The sequence below is a fragment of the Scomber scombrus genome, chromosome 18, assembly GCF_963691925.1.
Source record: "Scomber scombrus chromosome 18, fScoSco1.1, whole genome shotgun sequence".
In the NCBI taxonomy this organism is placed as follows: Eukaryota; Metazoa; Chordata; class Actinopteri; order Scombriformes; family Scombridae; genus Scomber; species Scomber scombrus.
The window spans coordinates 28,115,082-28,134,761 of record NC_084987.1 but is presented as its reverse complement, the minus strand read 5'-3'; the positions used below and the strand labels follow the sequence as shown (position 1 = coordinate 28,134,761).

General features: G+C 37.9%; 1 protein-coding gene across 1 annotated transcript in view; it reads right to left on the bottom strand.

The window, feature by feature from the left end:
* Positions 1-678: 678 nt before the first annotated feature.
* The window catches only part of rbfox1 (RNA binding fox-1 homolog 1), a 165,936-nt gene continuing 146,934 nt past the window's right edge, over positions 679-19,680 (bottom strand). Inside the window, exons 11-12 of the mRNA XM_062438004.1 lie at positions 8,148-8,223; positions 679-743 (exon numbers count right to left, since the gene is read on the bottom strand). Coding sequence (XP_062293988.1) covers positions 693-743; positions 8,148-8,223 — 127 coding nt within the window. The 3' untranslated portion in view covers positions 679-692. The remainder of the gene's footprint in view (positions 744-8,147; positions 8,224-19,680) is intronic.

Here is a 19,680-nt window from a genome sequence, read left to right as displayed (position 1 = left end):
AATCTATGTTTAAATCTTTAGAAATGAAAAACCCACAATATCAAAATACACAGCACAAAATATCTGAGGTATAAGATGAAAAATATCAGCTGTCATTTTATTCTTGTTCTCTTTTTTTGTACTTCTTTCTTAGAAGATGCTGAAATGATGCACAAACTGCATGTATTGCAATACCCAGGCCTCAGTAACGTCTCTCCTATGATAGCTAGTTCCTCTGTTTGTCATTCTCATTCGCTCACACACTCACACTCACACACACTTTCTTTTTGTCCTGTTGGAAGGTTGAGTATAGGTTGGAGGTGTTGCTAATAGGGTGCGAAGCGACTGTAGCCTCCCCGGTATATACTAGCCTGGAGAGAGGACAGCACCAACCCCACATCGTCGGCATGGCTCCGAGTTTTGGCATCTGTCAGCGGGGTGAATGCATTCTGAAACACACATATATGCACCAACAAACACCACAACACACACATATGCGTATTCCCAAGAGAGATTACAAGGACACGCACACATATTCATAGAAACACCAATGTACACATACACACACACACACACACACACACACAGACACACATAAACCCTTGTTAGCCCCCTCAGTCCAGCACCAGCTACAACTAAAGTTTCAACATTACATTACCGTTATTCCAGTGCAAACCCATGGGGGATGAAAAGACCCATGACCGGAGCAACCGTCATGCAGCAAGCACAGCGAGACGCTTCATGCCAGGGGTACATGCCAACAGCTATGTGAAAGAAATCCAGTCAATACAACCATGAAAAAGTGGAGGAAAAGATTAAACAAAAAATGTAATCAATGGGTGATTTTAAACAGAATGTGAAGCAGGAATGGCAAAATCTTTCACCGCTTGGAGATGATGAAGACTGTCCTCCCAATGAAAATGACATGAGTTGTATGTAACAAACATATGTTTGGATAACATCTGTTTAGAGCTAACATATTTTAGACTACAATTGTTAAACCTTAACCACCAAGAGTTTATTACTATGTCAATATAACCATGAAAACAAAGGGCCCTTAACTTTAATGACCCAGCTAGCATGTCCATGTTGGCCCCACATGGGTTAAATGCGGGCTACATGGGTACTGAGTGGGCATGGGCTTGAACTGAGCAAATTTTGCGGGTCCCACATGGTTTCAGTAACATTGGACCCACATGTGAAGCCCATGTGGCTGACTGTATGAGCCCCATAAGGGATGTAAGTGGGCTAAGCGGGCATGGGCATAAACAGGGCAAATTGTATGGACCCCATATTGTTTCAGAAACATAGGCCCCATCTTATCTTTGAAATGACCTTTTGTAATGGTTCTGGAGGGCACAGAAAATTGATGTCCCATCAACAGAGGTGTCAGATCAGAAAACACTCACTTACATGTGGCATGGACACGCAATGTATTTAAATTTAATTTGAAGACTTAATTATTTAGTATTTTTGAAATTTTTAGAACATTTGCTGGTCTTCCCTGAAAGCGTATTTTGATGACTCTTCCTAGCACAGGTATGATGTGCCTTAGGGACTGATGTCAAATAAGTGTTAATTTAAAGTTTAAAGTGTGTACTTGGAAGAAGAAATTTGGGTGCTTTTTTTACGTTGTCGACCCAACTCCACAAAACAGCAGTGTCAAGAGGGTGCCCAACTGATGACTGACTGCACTCTTACACTCACACAAATTCATATCGAAATCTTTCTTTCTTTGGTTTGTTTCTTTGTTTTGTTTTTGGGGTTGCTAATTCAGTGGCTATTTGACGACTTTCATAGCAATGTTTATTTTCTTGCACACAGCACATGTGTACTTATAACTGTTAGTAGTGAAACTGTGTACAATGTCATCATGACTTCTAGAAATAATGACCAAACAAAAACAAACAAACAGTTAATTTAGTTTTGGTTTGTTTCAGTGACACATGGTGGCAGGTGGAATGAGGCATCTTTAAAAAGCAAGATGTGGCATTTTTAACAATACCTATTGCTTAATTTGCTTCATTGTATTACAGTTGCTATAAATGATATTCAGCCTCAGTAGATTTCAGTTTTTGCTATGTTAAGATAGTAGAGTAATGGTGACCAAAGCAGAGAATTAAGCCACGCTACTTGTGTGTTGTTATCCAATCTTCTCTGTACTTTGTTTCTGAAAACAATTGAGACAAGAAAAAGGCAATGCAGTAAAATAATCTTGATCTATATTTGCTTTATCTATCTATATTAACTAGTTTGACAGTTTGATCCGAGTTTCTTGAGCTGTCTGTTAAGACACAACTTTATTGAGTAAATGATGCACACATTTGTTTTGGTCTGAGGTGCTGGTGCTGTAATGCAACATCTAGTGGTTGCATTGCAACTTTAACATTTAACTGAGACTTTGAACATTACTTGATGCAAATAATTTTCTATTGTTGGCAAATATGCATAGCACAATTTGTTGATCAATGAGATGGTAGTTGAGCCTGATTTCAATTGCGTTTGGCAGTTGGTGTTTGAAACCAGTGTGTTTTGACAATCTTTCTCACTTCTCTTACTCACTTCTTCCCACCGTCGCCTCCTCCCTGTGGCTGTGGCACCACAAGGGCTTTAATTATCAAAATGACTAATTATTTCATTACCAGGGTGGGGTGAGGTGGTATCCACCAAATTAGAAATGTAATAACTAACATGGACTGGGGTGCCAAGGCATGAAGACATTCATCACCTTTTACAGGCTGGATTAATGTGGCATTTGGACTGCCGTTAGCAGCACAGACAAATTCAATTAAGTTTAAGTGTGGAGATGTCAGCGCTGCAGAAAAGCTCATGCACAGTGACTGAAGAGGTTGGGGTGGGGGAGGGGGCAGTAAGGAGAAGAGGAAGCAAGAGTATGTGGAGATTGGATTGTGAAGTTGGCCAAATTTAATACATGTGTGTAAGTGGCAGTACTCTGCTTTTCACTGTATGACCTGAAAGACTAATTTCCCAAATAAAATAAATGGGTAGGCCAATTCAATGGACACATTACTTCTATAATAATCTCTATTTATGTGAAAGACAGCAAAATGGCAGCCCAACATTAATTTCTTCTAATTCCTTGCTTTATAATGCAGACTGATCAAAGTTACTGAGCTATCTTTGTGCTTAAGATTGGCTTTCACATTTTAGTAAATCCTGCAGCTCTACACATGATAAAAGTACAATTTTCTAAGGTTTTTCAAGAAATACAAAATGACACAACTAATTATAGCTGGCAAAATCGTTTAAATGTACTGTATGCTTGCATTTTGTTATGTCCATATTAATACAATCCTCGCATAAACTAAGTTCTTTGAAAGACTTATTTGTTGCAGTAATCATTCCTCGTGTTCACAGTGGCTGTGAAGTGATTGCTTCTTTAAATCCCTCAACTGTAAAAGATGGAGGATAAAATCTATAGTCATCTTTACAAAGCTGATATGAAGCTCCAGCATTGGCAGTTGGAAATCAAGTGGTTGTCTTTGTGTTTCAATGGACAATGTTCTTTTGCTGAAGCATAGCAGAGATTCTTAGGTATAGCTGGTTTGGTTGGGTTTTGACAGCCAGTTCGTTTACATAAGGATACAGTTTGCAGTTGATAACATTCTACTTTTGTACTGTTCAGTGTTTTTACTGTTCTCTGGCTCTCTGTAAGCTAGTGTCTGTACTCAGTTAAACAGCAATTTTGTTGTGTTTTTGGTTGTTCAACAAGACCAAGGAAGCAGTGACTCTTCTATAGAGGACAGATCTTTCTGATTGTGGCACATCAATGTCAGGAGAATCCCACAATAGCCCTGTTTGCACTGCAGGAATTTCAGGAAGTTCCTGGTCAAATTTAGGAGGCGGGACCTTTACAGGACCGTCCTCTCACTTGGTCCTCTCAGCTGTTGTGTCTCCATAACAGAGTAGGACCCAGATAGGACCCACCGGACTCTGACTGTGACGTCACAGAGGCTACTCGCCAAAAACATAACAAAGAAATTGACAACGAGGAGGTAAACACTTTCTACTACTGTTCTTCTTCTGCTGAGTTTTAAAAACGCTGCTTATTTTGGCGCTTTCTGTTGACGCCACATCACGCTTTGAGTATATCCAATCAACACTGAGTCAACCTCAAGCCCCACCCAGGAACTTTTCGGGGCCGAACAGAGTACCTACCCCGAGGCAGGGACTCGGTTAGCCCCCGTAAAAGTTCCGGGAGATTGTCCTTCGGGGAAGGTTCCTGCAATGGAGACACGCACCAATGGCCCCGGCCCCGTAAAATTACCCTGAAGTTCCTGCAGTGGAAATGGGGCTAATTGCTAATTGGGGAGCTAGCTTGTAGCTTGTGAAAAGTAAATGTAGTCAGTGGGCTACATCTGTTATTACAAAGTCTTAAATACATTTCATAACGTATGCTGCTTACTACCTTTTATGGTTATAACCACATTTTGTGAATGTCAATTAGGCTGCCACTAAAAAATGTTTCTTCTTACTTCTTACCTAGAAATGCTGAGCTAAATCTAATTAGACAATACTGAATTCAGATTCTATGAGATGCTATCTAACTGGATGGATTAACAAATGGGCCACCATGGACACACACCCATAAGCCCAAGAAGGAATTTATTTTAGGAAAGTCAAATAGTTCAGTCAAAATAGAAATGTCATGATGACAGTTCTGTCTTAATCCCAACATCCTTTTAATCTAAATCTACCAAAAGTAAGTCTGATCCAACATTCATTGTAATTATATTTATATGTATTGCACCTGCTGTTTGACAATTAAATGACCCTGCTTTAAATAAATAAGATTTATATATTTATATATTTATTTATTTCCTTTGATGGTTTCCAACAATATATAGTATAGTGTCCTGTATGTAATATCTGTATGTGGCAGTAAGCTTTGGAGATGAGTTGGACAACCTCTTTTCACAGCATTTAGGTTCAATTTTAAACCACCAACAGGTTATGGGTATTCTGCTCAATATTATATTATACATAACCACTTGATTTGGCTAGCTCATACTGATGAAGTATAATATTAGCATTGACTGAATGCATTTTGCCAAATGCAAAATGAGGACTGTTAATGGAGAAATGATCACAGCAACTAGACACTCTTTTAATATACATATGAGATGTAAATCTTTTATAGTAAGCCAGACTTGAAAGAATCTGAACCATCTTTGGTTGGAATATGTGCCAAAAGTAATGCTAATTGGTCAAATAGCTTGAAGTGATCTGGTTTATATTTTAAGCACATATTGTAGAATCCCCTGCCTTACTTTCATATGTAAATAATGAAAAATAGAGATCTGGCCCTTTTTAACCAGTCACGAGTCAGACATTTGACGAAATAGGTATTAACAAGCAAAGTGTCTTTGGGCCACCTTAACAACAAATATGATATGCATCTCAAATCCACATCATATGCAAAGATTAAATGAAATGCTTCCATAGTCTCCTTGAACCACTTTAGAAAACTGAAACAAAGTTTTACTGCCATACATGTGAAACTGCATGTGAATGAATGCAGACCACAGGGGTAGCAGACAAACAGTAAAAAATGTGGACAAAACTGATTCTGAGGACTCGTAATGAGGTGACTGCTGTTTAAAAGCTGCACCAGGAAAAGTCTGTAACTATTTTTGTCACATTTGCCAAAATTGTCACTATGATCTGAAAGTAGAATAAGATACAGATAATCTGTGACAAAACCCACTGTCTCTGGGTCCACCCAGTGGTCGTAAAATGATTTGCAAGAATCTATTTGCTCCCGAGTCAAATAAACCAATTAGAGCCCGGAGGAGTGTCAATGACGCTGTACACATGCTGCTGGCAGCCCCCCTCCCCCGCAAAGCGTGTGCTCTCACTCAGCAGCGCTCCTCCCCGTGCAGTGTCTGCTTTGCTCTCACTGGTCAAACAGATTTCCTCTCTTACTGTGGGGATGAGCCTTCACGTGCTAGTTGTACTCATTCAAATTTTCTGGCTACACTTTCTCATAACAACATACTGCAGCTTTAATTGGAAGACAGTGATAACTATTACATTATTGACAGATTTAGGGCCCTATTTTAATGATATATAGCGCACGGCGTGAAGTGCGTGGCGCAAGTGCCTGTGGGGCATGTCCAAATCCACTTTTGCTATTTTAACGGTGGAAAAATGGTCAATGTGCAAGGGTGCATGGTCCAAAAGGGTTGGACTTAAGTCCCCTCATTAATCATAGGTGATGAGTGTAGAGGTGTGTGTGGTTATACTGCAGCAGCCTGGTGTCATCAGCTGATTTAATAAACAGTGAATGGCTGTGCGTAATGGCACTGTGCTCTGTGCAGCATCTCAGAGACTACAGTATAAAAAGCTGTGGATAACATACTGTAAGAATCACCCACATTCATTAACAGATCAATACAGATGTTTTAACCACATTTGTTCAGCCTTTCTTGTTGATAAAATCACTAAGTGGCAGTGAAGCGGCTCTGTGCTGCATATTTTTCATGTCTCCTCTCGTCAGTTCACTGTGCATGCAGCTGAGCACAACACAGACATTGTGGCACTTTGTTTTTGTTTTTATTATCTTTTAATTTTCTTTTATGGTGCTCTTTAAAATTGTTTTGTTCAGTCATAGAGTAACAGGTAAACTCAGCAGGGTTTTAATTGCTGAAAGTATGTAAACCTGATCAGTGTCATCTCAAAAATACCGTAAAACCGGTGTATAAGACGCACCTTTAACGCAACATTTTTTAATTTAAAAGTGAGGTGTGTCTTATTCAACAGTAAAACACAGAGAGAGGTTGGATCTGGATTATGGGTATGTAAAGGGCTGTCCACACTAAGAACAATAACTACAACAATGAAGATAACGATGTGAGCGTCCACACTTATGAACTATAACGTCCTATAAACAACGGATTCATGCACACACTGCGTGCTCCAGCTGTTTCAGCAGCTAATGATAATAGATAGACTATTGATGAGCTGTTACTGCTGTATGTTGTACGGAAAAATGATTGTGTGTTTATTAGAAGTATTTCAGACACTAGTTGCTGTGATGTTTCAGTGTTTACAGACCAAACTGATGTTGAAGCGTGATGTGCAAAAGCGTGACTCGGGTGTCTATTTTCAAGTTTTTTTGGACTCGAGTAAGCACACAGCTACACTCTGTATTAAATATTTAAAGTTACTGTGTTCTTTTAAAAGATTTATTGAAACTCTGCCAACCCATTCAGAGTTAATATACTGATCCAGTTCAGTGAAGCAAATCATTACCGGACCATTAACCATTAACCTGAGACACTGTTTCATGTGTAATATGTGTGTTTTAATTGTCGCGGCAAAAGTTAAAAATGTTCAATTTGCACGTTGACGCGATTTTCGCGGCATCGCGTTGCGTGTATCGCGTCGTCCAGCGCAAATTCGCGTTTAATCACATCTTTGCACTGACTTTACATGTAATCTCGACCCGCAACATTGCGTTTGGTCTGAACAGTCTGAAACTAACAAAGACACATGCGTCGCGCCCGCTGTTTGCTGTGCGCCGAGCGCAATGGCCCTTAATTAACCTATTAACCACTGCTGCTTTGTTACCATGTTCCATGTTAAGTTTAGATTTGTCACATATCATGTTTCATGCTGCTACCTTTCTTTTCAAGTTAGTATGTTGTAAATAACAATGAAGCTGTCATTCCACACATGACCACAAATCCTTTTGTGTACTTTATATTTAAAAGTAATTAGATTCAATTAGGGGTTTGAAAAGGTTTTGGATTTGATAGGCTGATTATGTGATATACTGGATTCAAATTCCATAAAATTCAATCATACCATACTTTATACTGTGATAATATAGAGGGAATTCTTTATAATGTTTTGATATAAATATGGTCACCAAAACTTAGCTGTCAGAATTAATGATCAGGGTAATGGTACTATTGCCCTCATTAACAATATTAATCAGTCTGGTCAGTTAGCCTTTATTATTATTACTTATTTCCTGCCTGTGCACTTGTGCAGCTCTAAACAATGTAAATATGAATAGAAAGTGTGACATGCATAGCAAAAGAGGAGCTGAAGTTTAACATGTATTTTGGAGACACATTTTGATAACACATGATGTGAAGAGGGCCAATATGACAGATATGTAGCAGGCATGATAGTCTTACCATGGCACCAACGCTGTATGTGGCTGCTGGAGTGAGTGTGTGGTTGTAGGGGTCGGCAGCATATACCCGTCCGTAACTGTAGAAACACATACGATAACATAAGATGATTAGGTCAAATTACATCCTGGCAATAGAGCAAAGACTCCAAATAGCTATTTTTTGTTTCTTGATTTCCTTACCAAAGATAATGATGATAAAGAGGTCCTTTTTTTTTAATTTTTTTTTTTTTACAACTGGTTCTATGCATGGTTCAGTATCAAGTCCACTTCTTCAAAACACAGCTGACTTAACCAACAAACTGCTGAGCACAGCAGGTCATTTGATACACAAAAGCAAATGTTTCCAGCAGACACTAAAGATAACAAGTACATTCAGTTGACACCAGTCTTCAAAGCTACCACTAGGAGATGCTAAAATTCTCTTCACCTAAATGTACAGGAGCAAGTCATAAAAATACAACAGGAAAACTTTCAGTGGTCTTCATGTCAATCAGAACACATTGAGATAAAAAACACTAGGCAACACATGATCTTTTTATTGCAGTCTGTGACGTGAAATCACTTTCCTTATTGTGAATGTTGCTTTTTAATTATTGATACTGTTACAATTGTATATAATATTTAAACAAAAATGTTATCATAAAAATACAGTAAACTTTGTTGCTGTGTATTCTGTCCCCTGTGTGAGTGGCTCCAGATGAAGTGTCAGATAGCACCTTGCTGCACAAAATCTCATGACAATGGCTGATCTCAAATTATGACCCTACCCAAATGACCAATAGATAACAAGCACATTCAGTTGACACCAGTCATCAAAGCTACCACTAGGAGATGATACAATTCTCTCCACCTAAATATACAGGAGCAAGTCATAGAAATACAACAGGAAAACTTTCAGTGGTCTTTATTTCTGACAGCTTGTCTTGTTTTTGGCTTGTCTATATACCGTAAAAACCGGTGTATAAGATGCACCTTTACGTTTTTTTTCATTTAAAATTGGGGTGCGTCTTATACACCGGTGTGTCCCATTCACAGGGTAAAATACAGAGAGAGGTTGGATCTGGATATGATTATAGGTCTATAAAAGGTTGTCCACACTAAGAATGATAACTATAACTATAACTATAAATATAAACATAATGACGTGAGCGTCCACATTTATGAACTATAACGTCCTGTAAACAATGGTGTCAAGCACAAGCTGCACACTCCAGCTGTTTCATAGCTAATGAAAATACATAGACTATTGATGAGTTGTTACTGCTGTATGTTGTATGGAAAAATAGAAAATAAATCCAGGCAGGTTCTAGAGTGGACACACAGCATGAGCACAGATCTGAAGCCTAAAAGATTCACAAACTTGTTTTTCCACTGGATGGAACAGAGGATGATGCTTTGTTTGACTCTGGGACCGACACAGAGTCCGAGGACAATGAGGTTGGTGAGACTTACAGCACACAGTGACAGCTCTGGAGAAGAGATTTTGGGACTTGAGTAAGCACACAGCTACACACTGTATTAAATATGTAAAGTTTTAATTGAAACTCATAGCCTAACCTGAACCCTGTCTGAGTTAATATACCGGTCCAGTTCAGTTAAGCAAATCATTACCGGACCATTAACCATTAACCTGACACACCGTTTCATGTGTAATATGTGTGTTTTAATTGTGTTTCAAATAAAAAAAGATTGAGACATTTTTTCGAGTATAATCATATGTGTTAATATTTGAATAGCTATTGGTGCATTCAAATAAACCAGTCTTTAATAGAAAAGTGTTTTTGAATCATCTTTAAGGCGGCTTACCATATTTGGGAGCTTATTTTTGGTTTATAAATACATTTTAAAAAGTAATAAATCACTGCCTTGCAGTTAACATAGTTTGCTCTCTGATGCTCGGTATTGTTATGCCTTTTGTTTGTTGGTTTGCTTGTTACTTCCCCCTCCCCTAGGCCTTATTGGGGACGTAACAACCGGTAAGACTTATACACCGTTTTTTACAGTATGTGAATGTGTATCACTGACCAACTTACTGACTTAGTGATGAAGCTGTAAATCTTGGTATCTCAGAATGCATTTTGCAAAAACCGGCAGTGATTGCTGAGATTAAGCTGTTGCAACTTTCGCTGTACGACTGTCAATATGTCACTTTTTTTATCACTTTATTAAGTTTAAGTATTTTTTCAGGCAAAAAGGTGACCATTTATGTTCAGTATGTGGTCAGTTTATCCAAATAATGCCTGTTTGAAAATAAGCTCTGATGTTTTGGGAGATGTTCTAGAGCAGTGGTCTCCAACCCTGCTCCTGGAGAGCTACTGCCCTGCATGTTTTAGGTATCTCCTCACTCTAACTCGTTATCAAGCAGCTGAGGCTCGTCAAAGGGCTTGATAACGAGTTGATTATTAGAATCAGGTGTGTTAGAGTGAGGAGATACCTAAAACATGCAGGGCAGTAGCTCTCCAGGAGCAGGGTTGGAGACCACTGTTCTAGAGCCACTGGCCAGTTGCTGGTCTCGGTTGAGTAGACTGTTGTCATCCTTGGAAGAATATGATCTGATGAACTGATATGGGGGGTATTCCAGAAAGCGGGTTATGTGAAAACTCAGAGTAAGTTAACCCTGAGATAAGGGAAACTCTGTGTTATCCGTTCCAGAAAGAGAGGTAACTGAAACTCTGAGTCAGTCACCATGGTAACTGACTCTGTGAATATAACCTGCTCACTAGCAGGTTTTCTTTAAGAAACCCTGAGTTTCTACCTGTCTCCTCCCACCTGAAGCAAGCTGCCAGACATGGGTTGTCCGTTTCTTCGCAATCCGATAGATATCGAGGCAGAATTAATTCGCAATGCCTTATGTCGGGAGATGTACTCAGGGCTCAATTAGATGTGCTTTCATTCAGAGATGAATATCTGTTAGAACGGTATCACTGTTCATTACACTCAATCATTTCTTAACATTGTCCGGCCATATCTGCCTTCTTGTTAATCTTATTTTTAGGAAGTATTTTATTTAATATTCATGTTCACATCGTCACATGTTATTCTTATAATCAATGACTCCAATATGTATTATATGTTAAATTGTGTTAAATAAAAGTGTTAAAATAGTGTAAAATGTTAATCTGCTAAGCAGGATATTAGGCAAGAAGACATTAAAACAGTATTCTGTTGGGGTTTTAAATTACTACATGTTGAAATAGCCACTGAATTAATATTTACTTTGTTTAATAGCCTACGTCAACTATGAATAACATCAAAGCGAGGTACAATCATAGCTCAACAAAATGTGCCTTACTTTTCTGAATTATGTTTTTTTATTTTATTTTTAGCTGCTTCCAAATACATTACACCACTTTTTCACCTGTATGCTACAATTTTAAGTGAGGTAAGTTAAGTCAGTGGAGTGGTGCATTACAACTTAAGAATTGACTCGGGCAGCAATTTTCTCCCATGCCGCTTCTCTCTCCTTAGCGTCTGCAGCGGTGTTACTTTTTGTGAAATATATGATCATATTCGCCACAGGCCTGCAGGGGGAGCTCCAGTTACAGTGAGGTGACGTAACTCAAGCTTTTTTTCTCAGTAGTTGCCATGGTGAATCAAGGTATCGGGGCTCCATTGATGATGGCTTTGTATAGTGGTCTCGCACGCGCCAAACTCAAGGTTAACATACTCAGAGTTGATTTACCTAATTCAGATCAGCTGTTCTGGAACCGGATACTCAGAGTTTCCCATCTCAGAGTAAGTCAACTCAGAGTTCTGGGTTAGACTCAGAGTTTGTTGAACCTCCTACCTGGAATACCCCCCTAGGCAGCTGTTTGTTGCTTTACTGCTGGAGTGTTGAGATTCAACAGTACAGTCACAGTACAGTCAGTTGGTTGTGTTGGCTGAGTTGCTGCTGTCAGCAAGTAGATGTTGTTCCAATTGCAGAATGATTGTACTACATCCTCCTGTCCCCGGAACTTTGTACTCCCGAGTCGAACATGCCAAGTCAAAACTTGGCGTACTTAGGCCTTATGAGGAAGGCCTTATGTCAAGTTGGCTGCAGTCAAAGCCTGGCGCACTTTCTGGGGGCTTGGTGGCCATGTGTTGCCACTTCCTGTATCGTTGTGTTGTTTCAAATGAAAAGGTAGTAGTGTAGTAGCCCTGTAGTGTTTCATACATGGTCCAGTCATATATTAGGTTTTTGTCTTGTTTGGTGGTGAGTTGATTGAATATAGATGTATTTCAACCTAAAACATTTGTAGAAAGTGTTACAGAGCCACAGAATTGTGTCTATTTGAGTGAGAAATATATTCAGGAAATTTGACGGCTGTAGTCACTGAATGCTGCTGTGAAAATAATGCAAATGTGTCACAGTTTTGTCAGTAATTGCTGTTGTGTTAACTCTGTGAAATGTTTTGACAGTATGTACTCAGTATTGAACCATGCTCGTAACCAAACATAAAATACTAAGTTTTTCTAAAGATGGGAAGATAGCTTACATTTTATCTGAACAAAATCAATATTGAACTATATCATAACAGTTGAAAGACATTAGGATGAATGTAAAATACATAATGAAAAGTAACCAAAGTAACCAAGATCATTATTACCATCTAACACTGCAGCTCTAAAGATACTTTTAAGTCAATGTTTTGACTTTATGGCTAATGCTTACATATATACTGTATGATTAACTTACTCATCAGAGGCCTTTAATTAACAGTCTCAATTAGATACTAACTGAAAATGATAAGAAACTGAGTCTAAGTGATGACTTTTGCAATTAATATCTGGAAAATAATTGTAATTAAAAAAGGCTGAAAAAGTGTGATATTCTAAGTCAAAATGGATGGATATAAAGGAATAATGATTACATGAGACACATTTTAGACTATTTAAAGTAAAAATTAGGAGGTATAAGTGATAAGATTGAGAAGAACCCACATGTTTGAGATTGTAATTGAACATTTTGACTACCTCAAAATGATAGGGGTACTGTACAGTTACGACATTACAGTTTACAGTCTTTATGACTATCATTATTTTTGATTGAGTATCTTTTAATGTGAACATCAGCCTTTTTTCTTTGTGTGCATGCATATGTGTGTGAACAAATATGAGTGTGTGTACAAGTATGCTTTTTGGCCTGTCAGGGAAAAATGAGGAATTACAACATTATTATCCACTGTGAATTCTAACGCAGTCTAGCAAGTAGAGATATATCTGGACCGGTGTTGAGCGGACCAATGTTTTATTTGCCATTTTGTGTCCACTTCTTGTATACAGACCCTTTCAACTATATTAATGGTTGTGATAAAATAGTAAGGAAACAGTAAGGGGAAATTAACCAAGAATGACAGTTCACACAAAAAATAACAAAACTTGATAATGATAACAACAACAATAATAATAATAATAATAATAATAATAATAATAATAATGACAGGTTTCCTATTTTCTATCAGAAATAAATGGCAGCAGTGTTAACTCCTAGTCAGCAGCCATGTTGTGGCCAGTCCAGCCCTCATCCCTTCCTCTGTCCTAGCCCATTCATGATAAGGGCCAATCAGTGGCCAGGGCCTCTACCCATAATTGAGCTGATTTGCATAGCAGCCCAGTGGTTGAAGCGATTAGAAGTTAATCCCGATTAGTTTTGGACATTGCTATTCACTATGCAGTCCTCCCAACACCCACACTCAGTACAGCAGCGTATTTGACCTATCTTATCTCACAGTGCAGAGCCCTAACCCATCATCAGTGTGTGTGTGTGTGTCTCTCTCTCTCTCTCTCTCTCTCTCTCTCTCTCTCTCTGTCTGTCTGTGTGTGTGAGACAGAGAATAAGTGAGAGAGCGTGTGGTAAGCTGCAACTACAACACTAATTCAAATGCAATTTGAGTCAAATGCATTTTTCAAGTGACCCTGAGGTGAAAAGATAAACAAAGAAACAACATTTTCAACAGCTCTACACAATGGTTGGGAGCTTGGTCAAATGCACAAGGTTTGAGAATAGAGTGAATATTTAGAAAGAAATATTTCCAGAAATAAACACAGTTATGCAACTGTAATATTTTCCTACAACCATTTAAAGTATTTACAGAAAAATAGCCAATATTTCATTTTGGAGGAATTTCCCTGTAAGACAAATAGAGCATGTTGGGACTTAAAGGGAATAGTCCAACACTTTGATGGTGCTAGATTAATTCATCAAACAATTGTTAAGGGGAAATGGCTGTTGGTAGACTCTGTACTGACAGTGAATTAATTACATGGTTGGTTTTCCTTTTGGCTCACCGTCATTACATCAATTTATGGCATACTACTCCATCTTAAATCCACAAGCTGGATTTACAGTTATAGTACATTTGTGTTGTGATTAAATAAACCAGATTCAACTTGCTAATCAGTGAGCTTCATCTCCATACTTACCACAAAAATATGAGATTAACACTCATCTCACTCTCAGAAAAAAAAAAAAACATATTTCCTGAGATGTTGCAGTATTCCTTTAAACAAAAACTGACTAATATTCTCATCTTCTAGGGATAAGCAGTTAGAGTTAAGGTGAATTGAATAAGGTTGACCCGGCTACCACTTGTATTTCATGTCTCCACACAAGAGGTGTTAAGATATCTGGATTGACCAGGAGGAAAGCCAAATGCTTTCAAAGATCCACAACATTATCAGATATACATGTGGGTGGTAGTCTCTGAGGTGAGGTGTGTATGTGTTGGTGTAAGTGTCTTTTTAAAGGTCAAGAAAAAAGGTGAGTAGGAGCATTGTTTTTAATGAAATGAAGCCAAATAAATGAATTTAACATATTACATAAGAGTGAGAGTGAAAATGCAGTCAGTACTTAATATTCTAAATTCTTGAAAAAGGTTCTACTGTGGAAAAAGGCCAAAAAGTCAGTGCTTGTCCATGTGCATGTGTGTAGTAATTTGTGAATGCTCATAATTTGCTTGCATGAGCATATCTGCACGAGTGACTGCATCGCATTTGCATTGGTTTGTATGCTACATGAGGCAGACTGGCCCCGGACAGGTCTCATGAAAGCAGCTGTTGTTGCTTCCCCTCTGTGACCCTCATGGCTTGAACATGACCCACATGGTGCCAGTGTGGCCCTGCACAGATGGTCACATCAAGGCTACAGAGATACACAAGCAAGCCCTCAATGCCGCCACATACCTAGGTAAAACATCAAAAAAGTCCTCTCATAAGCCCTTGCTCAAGGCTCGTTTAAACCTGCTGTAATTGATTTCTTGTGCCACTGAGGACAGCAGAACACTGTGAACACTGATATATTATGACCTCATGAAGTTATGTTGAATATGTTAGCAAACAGTTGCCTAGTGACACATGAAGCAGATATAGAGTAACATTATCATCTCACTGGAGAAGTCCCTCTCATATTACACAGTTGTTTGATCCAAACTCTAAAAAGGCTTCTGTCCCTCTCTTCAGAAAACATTGTTTCTGCATTTCTGCATATGAAGTACAAACTGCCAAATGCAGTGCATGACACGTTTTTATATGATTACAATGTGAATCTTTTACTCTGGCAGTAAAATGATGCTAATAAAGATCAATTCCCACAGCAATCAAGGAATGTTTCTCTAGTTATTGCTAATGTAAACTAGATTTATGTCAATTTGAGTCTGTGACGTAAAAGAGTTTTAAGATGGTGAGGACTGCTGGTTTTACCTCTTTTTCTTTTGCCCATGTATCGCTTTCTGCCGTCTGTTCTGAATAAAATAACTGAGGCAGAGGAATAAATCCTCTCCACTTCTAATCTCAGCTCCACCTTGATTTACCCTCAGCAAATAGAGTCAGTGTCATCATTCATGAGCGTGATAGCTTCTTTTCAAGTAGACCTACTGTATACGTACTGTGTCTGCAAAAATATTAGCTGCTGTATTATCTAGAGCAAAAGTCATTTCTATAATAATTTTACACCCTGCTCTTGAATTAGATGGATGGTGTTTCTGCCATGTAAGAATGTTCATTCAAACCAAGCTCACAAAAAAGAAAGAAAGAAAAAAAAGTTGGAGAAAGTAAGACGGAAGATGAATAATGAATCAAAAAGGACATATATCTATAAGTTCCATGCAATTATAAACTAAAATGATTCACCAGTGCTTACTAATTTAACACAAATTATTCATTGTGTTATGAATATATCTATTATTAATAAAATGGGGAAGGGCATTAGGGAGATAAAACACCCTCAAATTTCACTTCAGCCCAAGAAACCGCCATTCAACTCTAATCTGTTTTCCAATGTTCATGATGGATATTTTTGACTATTTAATCAAAACTACTGTATGCCTCTGTGTTGTCTTTACTCTTATATGATGAAGGAAAGTCAGGGAAGGTTGTATAGACCTTTATCTCTACCAGTAAAGAGACTTAACGTGTAATGCAATAGCAGAAACCTTCTAGCTGATGTACTCATTACGACTGACATTATGACTGGAGTAGAATGGGTTAAAATGTATGACTTTAATAGAAGCAACTGCTGTACGCTTCCTATCAAGAGTCAGTGCTGGTATCATTAAATAATGATGATGAAGGTCATCTAACCTCAACAACAAAGTCATTTTAACCTAAACTAAGCTTCTTCTTCACCCCAACCAAGTTATGTTTGTGCTGAAACAGCCAAACCTTTAAAACAGTATTCTGAGATAATAAAACTGATAAAACCTAAATATAAAACATAAAACCTGCTGATGGGGGCACCAGATCAGACATTTTTTTTATATGTGTTGGTCTGGAGGGGAATGTCAAACTAGAATGTGCTGTTTCCCAGGAAGGTCTTGATTCATCTCCATAATCATTTTTGAGTCTGTGCATTGTGCTGTTGCAGTTGATTGTGCAATTATGAATAATGATTATCCTGCCTCATCAAAAGATATGAATATCTGACTAAATGACCAGTGTTAATCTGTACATCTCATTGGCTGGAGCCTCCATTTCACTTAGATGGTCTTTATGTCAAACAGGCTTATATTAAGACAGGTGTGTATTGTCAATTTTAAAGTCAATTTTATTATATTTTATATTGCATATTTTGTATTTTCTATGTCTTTTGCCTTTGTTTTCTTTGCATTGACACATGGAAGCAACTGTTTTTTTGTTGCTTCAATATTGAACATTTAACAGTCTTTACATAAAAAAATCCCATTTTATCAGACCATTACTTAACAACTTCCTATAACTGGACTAAACCCCATTAGATAAAAATGTCTTCAATAGATGTCAATCTAAGGAAGCAATGCCAACAACATCAATTCAATGCTATGTCTCAATACAACAGAGGACTCTTATACTATCACAACTCATGCTAACTTTAGTCTCCTCCAAATTGATCATCTTGTTTATTGTACTGCAGGGTCACTGCAGGCACTTGACCCCCATCACCCCTATAATAAACAAGATGACACAGTTAAAGAGGTTAGCTCCATCGTATAACTACCATATCACCTAAAACATTGCAAAAACTTGAAAGAACATGGTCTTCTACCAAACTGGTGGAATCTCGCTTAGTCAGGCAAGATCTTAAAACATACAGACAGGCCCTTTGTTATGCCATCATTAAGAGAGGAGAATAAAAACAGCCCTATGTTCTTTTTCAGCACATTGGCCCGGCTGACAAAGAGTCATAACTCTATTGATCCCTTTAATCCCATAGATTCAGTTCTGATGACTTCATGAGCTTCTTTAATGATAACATTTTAACTACTAAAGACAAAATTCATCACCTCCTGCCCTCAACAGACACTGATTTATCCCCAAACACAAGAACCTTAGAAACAGCTGTAAAACTGTAAGCGGTATATTTAGATTGTTGTTCTCCTATTGGCCTTCCTGACATAACCTTAATGATTTCTATTTGTCTCATAGATTGCACTTCTTTACTAGATCTGTCTGTCCCTTCTCTCTAAGATCCTTGAGAAAGCAGTTGTGTGACTTTCTATGTAACAGTAGATTAAAGGATTTTAGAGTGCATTATAGCACAGAGACAGCACTGGTAAAAGTTTTGCATTACCTCCTAATTGCATTGGACAAAGGACTTCTTTCTGTACTTAGTGCTGCACTTCATACCACTAACCATCGCATCCTTTTATAGAGAAACATTTAACTGGCATTAAAGGAACTGCATTAAGCTGGTTTAAGTACTATTTATCAGATTGATTTCATGATAACGATGAATCATCCATGCATGCAAGAGGAGCTCCATGGGATAATATGCTTGGACCAATACTATTCACCTATGCTTCCCTATAGGTCATATTATTTGGAAACACAGCATAAATGTCAAATCTTATGCAGATGATAACCAATTATATTTATCTGTGAAGCCAGATGAAACAAATCAGTTAACTAGCATGCCCTAAGGACAATAAGACCTGGATGACCTTCAATGTTATGTTACTAAAGTCAGATAAAACTGACTTTCAGTCTTATGTCATATATCAAACCATTTATTGCAAGAAATAGAAATACAGTTTTGCTTGGCACTGTCGGCTCCACTTTAAGATGCTCCCTGGATTAGCCAGCAGCATGCTAAACTAAAATGATGTGTTTGATGATGATGATGATGTGTTAAGAGGTGTGTGTGTGTGGTTATACTGCAGCAGCCTGGAGTCATCAGTGTATAATGGCACTGTACTCTGATGCTTCAAAGAGGCTGCTGATTGATCAACATTTCTGTCCTGCTGCATTCAAATAGTGCAGGGATTTAATGAACTGAAAGAGAAGCTTTTCATACAGTATAAAGCAGGTATAGACATAAGATATTGTAAGAATCAACCACATTTATAGGTCAATACACACTGATATACTGACTTTCCTGCTTTAACAACACTATCATTATTTTCTTTATTTTGGTGTTTTATCCACATTAATTATTTACCGTAAAAACAGGTGTATAAGGCATGTCATGCTGGGAAAAACACTTTTCTATTAAAGACTGGTTTATTTGAATGTACCAGTAGTTATTCATTTATAAACACATATGGATTATATTCCAAAACCTTTTCAATTTACTTTAATTTGAAACACAATTGAAACTGTGCGCTTTTGCGCATCGCGCTTCAAAATGTGCTGCTGTCAGTCGGGTCAGTTTGGTCTGTAAATACTGAAACATCACAGCAACTAGTGTCTGAAATACTTCTGATCAACACACTGAATCAACATCCGATGGTGAATTCGCCTGGTTTTATTTTTAATTTTCCGTACAACATACAGCAGTAGCAGCTCATCAATAGTCTGAAACAGCTGGAGCACGCAGCGTGTGCTTGACACCGTTGTTTATAGGAAGTGTGGACGCTCACATCATTATATTTATAGTTATAGTTATTGTTATAGTTATTGTTCTTAGTGTGGACTGCCTTTTACATACTGTTCCTATAATCATACCCAGATCCAACGTCTCTCTGTATTTTACTGTTGAATAGGACACACCAGTGCATGAGACGCACCTCACTTTTAAATGAAAAAAAAATGTGTTTACCGGTGCATCTTATCCACCGGTTTTTATGGTATATTTTAAGCAA